The 12,161-nt window shown below is 36.2% G+C and overlaps 1 protein-coding gene across 4 annotated transcripts in view; it reads left to right on the forward strand.

Annotated features, from left to right (window-relative positions):
- The window catches only part of BCAS3 (BCAS3 microtubule associated cell migration factor), a 472,069-nt gene that overhangs the window by 146,562 nt on the left and 313,346 nt on the right, over positions 1–12,161 (forward strand). For all 4 annotated transcript variants that reach the window (XM_081108786.1, XM_081108785.1, XM_081108787.1 and 1 more), the window contains exon 15: positions 5,962–6,226. In XM_081108786.1, the coding sequence (XP_080964912.1) occupies positions 5,962–6,226 (265 nt within the window). The remainder of the gene's footprint in view (positions 1–5,961; positions 6,227–12,161) is intronic.

The following is a 12,161-nucleotide window of genomic DNA, read 5'->3' on the forward strand; positions in this document are numbered from 1 at the left end:
CAGTCCTACCCTAAGAGGCCCCGGGTCTCAGTGTCCCATCTCAGTGTCCCGCAGTAGTCGCTGCAAGCACCTGTGAGAGAAAGCCGCCCTTGAGTTCTGCCCGATGCCAGACAGTCCAGTTTCTCCCTGTATGAGTCTGGGTCCCCAGAGACTCGCCTGGAAATGGAGTCAGGGCCATCGGGAGCCCGAGACTCCCTCCCAATTGAAAAAGACACAGGCATCCTCTGTTGCCAGCCCTTTCCGCATGTGCCTCCGTACCTCTGCACTTTACTTCTGCACCTCCTCTGAGTCTCATTGTGCTTTTCTCTTTCCTTCTAGTTGTAGAATTTCCACTCAGCCAGCCTTCCTGTGGTTCTGTATGATGTCTGTTTTGTCTTTTAGTTGTATTTTTGAAGTCTGGGATTTGAGAATTTTTATCTAAGTTCTTTCTGCTTTGGTGTTTTCTTTCTCTTTAAGAGGGTTGAGGTAGTTGGTATTTGAGTCATTAGGCATGTCTTTGACTGTAGAAGCAAAATCACATTTAACAATGCTTTTAAAAAAATCAGGGTTTATTTTTCTGATTTTACAAGAAGGCTGCTGCCGGTTTTGGTACAGTTGCTCAGCAGTGACATTTTTGCTCTTTCTCTCATGTGTTGCCACTGCTCTGTACATCATTTCTCAATTCTAGGCAGTAAGGTGGGGGAGAAAGGGTAGCATCAGTGATGTTAATTCCTTTTATCAGGAAAGTGGATACTTTCCAGAATCCTGCTTTTGACTGACTGATTACAATGATGTCAACACTTACTGTAAGAGAGGCTGGTGTCAGGTGAGGGAGTGAAGTTCAGAGATGGGTGTTTGATTTGCCATCCACTCAGTACATTTGTATGATCATCACCTCAGTCAAGATACTGAACATTTTCACCATTCCAGAAAGTTTCCCCCTGCCTTCTCCCGTTAGATCTTCTGCTCCGCTCACACCCTGGATAATCATTGCTATTACTTCATGTTTTTATTTTTCAAATTATAGTTTACATTCAATGTTATATTAGTTTCAGGAGTTATTTCATTTCTTTTAAAAAAAGAATCTTGTCTATAATCACTTAAGGCAGTGGTTCTCAACCTTCCTAATGCCGCGACCCTTTAATACAGTTCCTCATGTTGTGGTGACCCCCAACCATAAAATTATTTTCGTTGCTACTTCATAACTGTAATTTTGCTACTGTTATGAATCGTAATGTAAATATCTGATATGCTCTATGTGTTTTCCGATGGTTGCGACCCACAGGTTGAGAACTGCTGACTTAAGGTTTGATATGGATTTGGGGGAACTGCCATTTCTGGTCACTTTATTATATTTTTTAGCTCCATATTACAGTCTGTACCACAGTCATTATCCAAGTGTTTTAAAATTGCAGATATCTCTGCCATGTCTCTTCCATTCCTCCATAGCTATTGAATTATAATATGGATTGCCTTTAGATTTTAGAATGTCAAAATAACCCTAAATTTTTATCACTGAAATGAGGTAATTGGGTTTTGGATGTATGTAGAGACTTGTAGGATGCTGATTTCTGCATCTTAGATGCTTACATATAGTGACGTTTAATTTTAGTGCTCAAAAGATAGAACAAAATAACAGAAAAACAATAAAACACACAAAAAATAATTCTAGTGCTCAAATATTCTTGTTTCATATGTAATTTGAATTTAACTTGTTTTGTGAGTTAATTATACAATTTATGTGTGGACAAAATGGTTCCGTGTGTGTTTGTCTGCTATATAATGTTGTTCTTTTAGATTATTATATCAATGATATTTTAAAAAATTCAGATAATTCAGATGAGCATTGGAATCTATTTGATTACTAGCTTAGAGTCCCAAGTAAGCAAAATATTATCTTCTAAAAAAAGGATTCCATGTTTCTCACTAGTAGACCCATATTACAAAAAAAAAGTATAATATTGCCTGACTTGGTCAATATTATTTGCCATGATATTTAGTAATGCAGAGCTAAATCAGAGATACAGCTCTCTTATAGCTCTCCTGTTTTGTGATGAGAAAATCTTAACTAGAAATATTCCCAAATTGAGGCATATAAATGCAGAGGATTCTATCTTCTTACTACTGGGTTGCCCTTATGTATAATCTATCTATTTATGTATTTATTTTAAATCTTTATTGTTAAAAGTATTACATATGCCTCCCTTTCTCCCCATTGACCACTTCTAGCCCACTCCTGTCCCCACTTCCACCCCCCCCCCCCCAGACCTTCACCACCCTATTGTCTGTATCCATGGGTTATTTGTATATGCATACAAGTTCTTTGGTTGATCTCTTCCCATCCACCCACCCATCCCCGCCTTCTCTCTGAGATTTCTTGTTTTTAATGATCTATGAAAAACCACCCAACTTGTTTGATAATATCAACAGTTATATCATTTTGCATTTTATGGGTAGGTGACTTGTTATCTTCTGTAATGTTATCCAAAGGATTAAACTTGCTCTAGTCTACTGACAGTCAATGTATGTAGCAACTCTTCTCTGCTCATTAATGTCCCCTAACGTGTCTTCAAGGTCATGGAGCAGACTCGGTGCTCTAATAGCAGTTTCCTAAGTAAGCATTTAGGTGGGATTCTGTCTTCCTGCCTTGATACTGATTGTTAGCACCACCTCATATCAGAAGTATTCTTAAAATGAAAGAGGGAAACTCCTTTTCATTGACAGATCAGGAAGTGGTCTTGATTACAAGTGTTTTGGAAAAAGGTTTTAGATAACATGCTTTAGTTTCACTGTGATGGGACATAAATTACTCAATAAGCCTAAAATGTTTTTCTCTCTGTATTTGATTCTGGCTTGTGTTAAATGCATTTGATATTATGATATTAAATTTGTCTGTTACTGTGTTTCTTTTCTCTTGCTCTGCTATTTACACTTTGTCCTGCTATTTCCTTTTCTCTGGCTTTCTATAAGTCAGTTTAGGTGAAAGTTTTCATAGGCCAAGTACAGAGTTAAAACAGTTGTGGAATGACTGTTTATTCATAATTCTAGGATTCCTGGGAATTACATTTATCAGCTCTCAAGAGATTCTTTAATTATAATGTTAACATGTTACTTTTGAAAGAAATTGAAATGGACAGACATGTGGTTGAATTGGGGTTTATCCTTGTATTTTTGTCTAGCGATAGTCTAGCAATGGAGTATCTTGTCTTGATACAGCAGACTAAAATTTCTTTTTTAAAGGTTCGAGGTTCTTTTAGAGACTTGTACTTTGATGAATACGAATAGCATTGGTTTGTGGAGCATTTTTGGGATATTAGTCAAGATTCTAATGTGAACTTGGGCTTACTCGAAGATCTAATATATGAGAAAGTTGGCTTCATTGATTGCTATAGGAGTTTTACTTAGCTCATATTGTTGTAATGAAGCTAATATATTCCTATATGTATAAGTACATGCATATATTTTTCCTGTTAAAATTCCACTCACAGACATTTTATATTCTACCATACTTTTACATTGTCTGGGGTCTTTTCTCCAGCACTGTTTGACAGTTGTTTTGTATGGTAGAAAAGTATTATCATTACTATTATTAATTTTTCAATTATTTCTTAATACCTCCACCTCTTTCATCTGTCCCTCTGCATTAAATACAAATAGGTAGTTACAAAATAGTCATGGGGATGTAAATGACAGCATAGGGAGTATTATAATAACTGTATGATCCCAGGTAGATACTGGAAATATTGTAGGGGACACTTTTTAAAGTATATGGTTGCCTAACTATTATGCTGTATACCTGAAACTAATACCAAATAATATTGAAAATTCTTATCAGTAAGTCATTGTAGAAAATCTTAAGTATCTGTGACTTGTCCTCCTTTTAGGGATATGCTTAAAAATGTTTAAAACAGTATAGAATCTTACTTGGCTTTTTTTAAAGTATAAAAGTATAGAAGTAAATGGAGGCATTTTGTTCAAGTTGCCACCATTAATCTGGTATCAAGATAAAACTAGTAAATTCAATTGGCTAACTTAATTATGCAAATTAGTGACTAACTTTTCTGTGGCCAGCCTTGATCTATGGAAAGTTTTTGTTAATAAAGTTGCTTTTGTTTTGTTTTGTTTTAATATAGCTGCAGTCATTGATTTACATGTTTTCTATGGCTACTTTGACACAAGAAAAGCAGAGTTGAGTAGTTACAACAGCTAATCACTGCAGTACATTGTTTTTTCTCACTAGGGTGGTGTGCAGCATGTTACCATGATACATTTACTTTTAATAAAGCACACATATTTTCATTGATTTCAGAGAAGAAGTAGAGAGAAAGAAGAGAGAGAAACATCAATGATGAGAGAGAATCATTGATTGTCTGCCTCCTGCACACCCCTTACTGGGGATGAAGCCTGCTACCGGGGGCATGTGCATTGACCTGGAATTGGACCATGACCTCCTGGTTCATAGGTTGATGCTCAACCACTGAGCCACACTGGCAGGGCAGATTTGTATATTGTATTATGATTGCCATTGTAGCCATGTTTATCACATTACATAATTATAGTTCACTGTTATTGTCTATATTCATTATACTATGCATTAGACCCCTGGCTTATATACTACTTGTTACAAGTTTTATGCCCTTAAGTACTATCAGTCTTATCTCCTCATCACCCATCCCCTGGTAACTACCATTTTACCCTCTGTTTTTTACAGGCTTGATTATTTTTTTACAGATTTCACATATAAGTGATATAACACAGTACTTACCTTTTCTCTGCTCTATCTTGCTTAGCATTCTCTGCTTACGGTTCATCCGTGTCATAAATGGCAGGATTTCCTCTTTCTCAAGGCCGACTAATATTCCATGGTGTATATACTGCATCTTTTTGTAAATCCATCCACTGATGGGCATTTGGGTTGTCAGAGTATTTTGAGGCCTTTTCTCCTGAGCACCCCACCTGGATCCCTAGCTATTAAGTCAGCTTCTACCTAGTTTTCCTTCAGCTATCCTTGTCCCCACTGCAAACCTGCTTCCTTATATTTGACTCCCAGAATCATCCTTCCAAAATTGAAATCCTGACTACATTATTTCTTAAAACCCAGGTACCTCTTGCTCTCTCTTGCTGACTCTCATGTTGTTTCTGACATACTGTACTAGTTGCCCGTCATTTCCATTTTATGTCTAAAATGGAATATGTGATATACCTGATATATCTCTATTGGAATATCCTTCTCTCCTTTCTTTGTAAGTATATCCTATTTCAAAGAGCAATTCCATAATCTATAGCTATTTAGATAATGTTTTTTGTGCCACTTCTAACCATCCACCTTCACCAACTCCTTTTCATGTCTCACCAATTTCATATATTTCTTTTCTTTTTGTTACCACTGTGCCTTATACATAAGATAGCTATTTCACTTTTACATATTATATTTTCACAAGTTTCTTATGTGTCTTTTCCTTTTGGTAGTCCGTGAGCCCAAGGATTATTTTTTATTTACCTCTATGTTCTTAGTATTTATTAGCATGGTACCCAACGAATTTTTGTTGAGTGAATGATTGGGTTAATTTCCTCACTTACATTATATGATGTGTATTTTTATTTTAACCAGTTTATGCTTTTTAGAAGGCAAATTCATTTAGAGTAGTAAACCTGACTCATATATCTTTTCTCTTTTTTCCATATGTCTTTTCTTATAACTCTGTAGGGTGAAACTAGATATGTCCTGTTTATTGACTTGCCACTCTATGCAGCAAGGGATAGAATTTCCTACTCTAAATCTTATCAAATCCCTGATATGGAGTTTTGATCACTATTAATTATGAAACTCATCTGTAAAATAAAATATTTTATTTATAACGTGATCTTAGGTATATTTGGTAATGAGATACGTATTTCTATTCATATTTGGTGATGTGTGTGTGATGTTCTTAATGTAAGTAGTTTCAATCAGGTCTCTGTTTTCCCATATCTCATTTCTAGGTACAAGACATCTGCTTCAGCCATGACTGTCGCTGGGTTGTGGTCAGTACTCTTCGGGGGACGTCCCATGTTTTTCCAATCAACCCTTATGGTGGCCAGCCTTGTGTGAGAACACATATGTCGCCACGAGTCGTGAATCGTATGAGCCGTTTCCAGAAAAGTGCTGGGCTGGAAGAGATTGAACAAGAACTGACATCTAAGCAAGGAGGTCGCTGTAGTCCTGTTCCGGGTCTCTCAAGCAGCCCTTCCGGATCACCTCTGCACGGTAAACCTAATTTTCTCTCTCTCTCTCTCTCTCTCCCTCTCCCTCTCCCTCTCTCTCTCTCTCTCTCTCCTCCCTCCTCCCTCTCCCTCCTCCCTCTCCCTCCTCCTTCTCCCTCCTCCCTCTCCCTCTCCCTCTCCCTCTCCCGCCCTCTCCACTGAACCCTTCAGTCCTTCTTCTCTTTATCCTTAATTTTCAAGGTCTGGGACAAAAACAAATCCATTTTTTCTAATATGTTCATGCAAAGACAAGGTCTTAGGCTCATTTTGGGACATTCTTTTTTTTTAATATTTTATTGATTTTTTACAGAGAGGAAGGGAGAGGATAGAGAGTTAGAAACATTGATGAGAGAGAAACATTGATCAGCTGCCTCCTGCACACCCCAAACTGGGGATGTGCCCTTAACCAAGGTACATGCCCTTGACCGAAATCGAACTTGGGACCTTTCAGTCCACAGGCCGGTGCTCTATCCACTGAGCCAAACCGGTAAGGCGGGACATTCTTAATTTATTAAATAATTTTTTTAATTGAAGCCAATATCATAATGGCAGTCTTTATCACGTGACTTTAACTCACTAAATTTTCCAGTATGTAAGGATTTCCTTGTGTTATTTTTATGGAATATGAAGTTTGAGACTATATTCATACATTTAGAGATTGAATCTCATGTCTGTAGATCTTTTCCAGAAAACTTCATTTTTAACCAAAGCCAACAACACTATATATAGTTCATTAACTATATTCATATTCATTGTTGGAGAAGAATGGTCATGAGTCATGTGTATTTTAGAGCAGCATTTGTTTTTTATTTTAAAATCCATCTCTGTGGGATTTCTACCAGTATGTTGCAGGAAAGGAAAAAACAACAACAACTGTACAGCTCGATAATTTTTCTTAGAGCAAATATTGTGTTATTATCACCCCAACCAATAAATGAAACATTACTAGAATGCCCCTTTTGTGCTCCTTTTCCACAAAAGAAAACCATGAATCTGACTTAATGGTAATCATTTTCTTACTTTTAAAAAATATTTCTCTGCTAAGGAAGTATCCTTAGATACTGTTGTTCACTTTCATATAAGTGGAATAATAGAATAGTATATTTTGTTATATTCAGCTTCTTTAGCATCATGTTCATGGGATTAATTCATGTTCTTTATAGGTTTACTTGAGTACTTGATTTCTTTCTCTCTTTTAAAATATCTTTTTATCGATTTGAGAGAGAGAAAGGGAGAGGGAGTGATAGAAACATCGGTCGGTTGCCTCATGCATGCCTTATACTGGGGATTAAGCACACAACCCAGACATGTGTACTGACCAGGAATTGAACTACTTACTGTTGATGTATATGTGGAGAGTTTCCCGTGTGGGGTTATTACATATAATGAGGCAGTGAAAATTTTTTTATTTGGTTTCTGGTACAAATATGTTCTCATTTTTTAGTGGAAATGCTGGGCTATAATGTATGCAAACTTTGACCTTGGTTGTTAATACCAGAGTGGTTATACCCTTTCATTCCCATCAGAATGACTGAAAATATTTGATGACATTAGATGACACTTTTTCTAGAGTATTACAGATTCTCCTTGACACATGACTGATTTAAGTTTTTAAGAGTAGGGAATTTTATGTAGAGAGATAATGGTTACTACATAAAACTATTTAATTGATCTGAAATTCATATAACATACATAACCATTTAAATATTAACAATTTAGTTGTGCAAACCATCACTTCTTCTTGGTTGCAAAACATTTTCTTTATCCCAGGTGAAAATCGAATATTCATTAAACAGTTACTCCCATTCCTCTCTTTCCCAGTCGCTAGCCACCACCAATCTGCTTTCTATCTCTTTGGATTTATCTGTTCTGGATATTGCATATAACTGGATATTGCATATTGCATACAATATGTGGATCTTTTGTTCTGGCTCTTTTCCTGTGGTTTAATATTTTTGAGGTACAACCACATTGTAATATGTGTCAGTACTTCATTCCTTTTTATTGCTGAATAATATTTCATTTTATATATATACTATATTTTTTATTTATTGATGGACATTTGGGTTGTTTACATCCTTTAGCTATTGTTAATGGTGCTGATACAAACATGTATGTATGAATATTAGAGTACCTCTTTTCAGTTCTTTTAGTTATACTCTAACCCTAATTTGTTTTAACTTCTTGAATACGTATCCTTTTGTAATACGTAAGCAATCCTAGAAATGCATTTTCTGTGGGAAGTTTCAAGAGAGCCTGAAAAACACAGGTAAATGGAACCCTGGGGAGAAATTGGGTTGTAACAAAAAAATTGGGACTTCTGTTTTCTCTTCACATGATGTTTTATGTTTTGGCTTTATTATTTTTATAGCAATAGTTATTCATGTGTAGTTAACTTAATTAGTGACTCAAGGTCAGAAATCTTTCAGAATCAGTCCTGGATGAAAACAGCCATTTAAAAAAGTATTTCAAATTTTAAAATAAGTTGAAAGCTATATGATATTTGTATTTTTTTGCCATTTGTAAGGAATTTTACTTACATAATTAATTACACTTTATGGCATAAACATTTTGTCATATAATTAGGCGACAGTATCTGTTCTTTGAGGACCTTTCTCTTTGTGTTGAGTATTTTTCTTAAATTCTACTAAACATTTTATGGAAAGAGATTCAGTGTATATGTGGGGTAGGTAGATTGACCAGAGGACCAGATGTATTGTTAGAAAAATAAGGTTTACATTCCTTACATTTATACATCTCCAGAGAGTATTCTTTTGAGCTTCATTTGCCTTCCTATTCTTCCTTCCCTAGTAAGCATACCCCATACCAGGTTCCATTGTGGGTTTTGGGCATATCATGCACAAAAAATTGTCATCTCTTCCCTGTGTATCATCTAGTCCAAGGGAAAAGATAGGGATCAAATAACTGTGAACAAATTCCTAAAATTATATTTTTGCTGAAGGGTGCAAAGTGCCAATCAATTAAGGATTTGTCATTTGTAAAAGAACATGTAGTTGTAGAGCAATACTTGGATTTCTGAGTCAAAATATACTATTTTCTCTCAACTTTATTGTGCACAGCTCTCTTCATTATTTGCCTAAAGCTACCAGAAGAGAGGAAATGATAGACTGTTTGACAGATTGCTATACTTAGCATTCTCTTTTGAAAGCAGGGAATTTCAGAAGGCATTTTCCTCCTGATAACACCTATTAAATTTTTTATTGTGTTGGAATTTCACCCCATTACTCTGTGTAGTATTCCTTATTTTCAAAGTACCAACATTAGAGTGATGGTCATTTTTCTTCATGTTCTCTTTGTATTTCACATGTCAAAACAAAATGGGCATTGTTGTTGGTTAGTTCTAAAAAGGATGTATTTACAGTTTGTGTGGATAAACAGTCTGATGCTGGTCAAAAACAATGTAAACTTTGAACAGGGAGGGATTCATCTTGAAAATGAATCATGCTTGGTGCTATTACCGTTGTTTGTGCTCTTTTTAGCAAACTAAAGGAAACTGTTAAATAACAGTTGATATAGGGATATTTCCTTTTTACTCTCTGGAGTCAGTCCAGTGTAGGTTAGGATTATTTTATCTACTTGCCATTATTTTACATAACAGAGGACGTTTATTTATTTGAAATATACTCTCTCTAAATATGCCCTTCATTTTCTTTCTTATTTCTTTGACCTTAGTCTGTGTGAGTGTTTCTTAACTTAAGATCCATGGACATGGATATGAAAGAAATGACATTATGTTTACTATTCTCTAACCAAAAATGTTTCCTTTCATTGTGAATATAGACAACACAAGATAGTAATATTAGTAGTACTTGCGACATTGTCACCAATAAAAATGCAGATGTTTTATATCACAATATACATGAACTGGATATCTTGAAACATTTTGAGTTACTGATATTTTGAAATATTGTTTATACTTATCATAGCTTTGAAATTACTATATATTAGGTAATTCTATTACTGATTTTAGTATTTATTACTTCTATAGCAAAATTCAGTTTTTTACTATATTGATAACTATACTTCAGTATAATTGGTTTACTTTAATTTATGTATTTTATTTAATACATACATGTGTATACATACATATGTGTGTGTATATGTGTGTGTGTGTGTATACACACACACACACACACACACACACACACTGAGTGGCCAGATTATTGACCACCTGACGTTTGTAGGCAAATTAGCTATAATTTTGCGCTGAAGTTGCTAGAGGGCCAGACCATTATAAACGTTTGAATAGTATAACATACCTAAGTATTGTTGCTGATCAAGTTCATCCTATCATGTTGATGGTGTATCCCAATGGAGATGGCTTCTTCCAACAAGACAATGCGCCATGCCACGGTGCTCGTATTGTGCAGGAGTGGTTTCAAGAACATGAGGGAGACTTTACCTTGCTTAGGTGGCTCTCACAATCACCAGATCTCAATGCAATTGAGCATTTGTGGGACAAAGAGCCATCAGGAAGCTGGTTTCACAACCATCAAATCTCACAGAACTGGACAGTGCTATTCATCAGGCATGGTGTCAGATTCCTCGCATCACCTTTCAACATCTCGTGGAGTCAATGCCAAGAAGAGTCGTTGCAGTATTGAAGACAAAAGGTGGCCCAACAAAGTACTGATGGGATAGTCATAATAATCTGGCCATTCAGTGTATGTATGTATGTATGTATGTATGTATGTATATATAATTGATTTTTAGAGAGGAAGGAAAAGGGAGAGGGACAGAAACATTAATGATGAGAGAGAATGCCCCACATTGGGCATTCATTGAGCCTGCAATCCAGGCATGTGCCCTGACTAGGAATCGAACTGTGACCTGGCTCACAGGTCCATGTTCAACCACGGAAACACACTGGCTGGGACTCAATCATTTTTCCTTACCACATCTGTTTCAGTAGCCCCTACCCAGCCACTTTTACTATCATAAGACCTTTCCTTTGTTAATCATAAAGGTTATTTTCCACTTTTCTGCCCAAAATCTTTCAGTATCTCAATATCCTTGTAGAAGGTTAGAGAGGCTCCCAACCTATTTCTAGCTGTTGTCCCACCACACCTGGATTACTGTATCCTCCCCTGAATATGCTACATGGATTAATTTTCTTGGCACCTTTCCTATTTGTATACTTATCTCTACTGGAAATAATTGTTACCCTCTTGAATGCTTATTAAAACCCTACTTCATTGTGTTCTAGCTAAAAATATCACTTTGTCTCTTAGCCTCTCTTAAACATCTCTGGATGTGTGTCATCTGTAGCAGCCTCCATAGTGACACTCTGAACATATTTTGTTATATCGCTACATGGTGGTTGTTCGGGGACATGCTTGTCTGTCTATTAGATCAACTTCCATGAAGACAGGGCCTTATTTGTATTTGTGTCTTTGTATCTTGTGTAGTATTTGGTAAAATGTAGACTCGAAGGCTTTGAGCCAAGTTTCCAAACATCTTTAGAAGTTCTTCTAATAAAACAATTTTTTCTTTTTTAGATTATTTTTAAGTTTTATTGTTTCCCATCACCATTTATCCCCCCTATACCCTCTTCCACCTCCACCCATCCCTCTCACCCCCCACAATCACCACACTTGTCATTGTCCATGAGTTCTTTCTCTTTTTTTTTAAAAAAATATATTTTATTGATTTTTTACAGAGAGGAAAGGAGAGGGATAGAGAGTTAAAAACATCGATGAGAGAGAAACATCCATCAGCTGCCTCCTGCACACTCCCTACTGGGGATGTGCCTGCAGCCAAGGTACATGCCCTTGACTGCAATCGAACCTGGAACTCTTGAGTCAGCAGGCCGATGCTCTAGCCACTGAGCCAAACCAGTCAGGGCTCTTTCTCTTTTTTGCTTAATCCCTCCACACCCCTTGTCCCCCAATAAAACAATTTAGATTTTAATCATTACT

The sequence above is a fragment of the Myotis nattereri genome (genome assembly GCF_964212035.1).
Source record: "Myotis nattereri genome assembly, chromosome: 16".
Taxonomy (NCBI): Eukaryota; Metazoa; Chordata; class Mammalia; order Chiroptera; family Vespertilionidae; genus Myotis; species Myotis nattereri.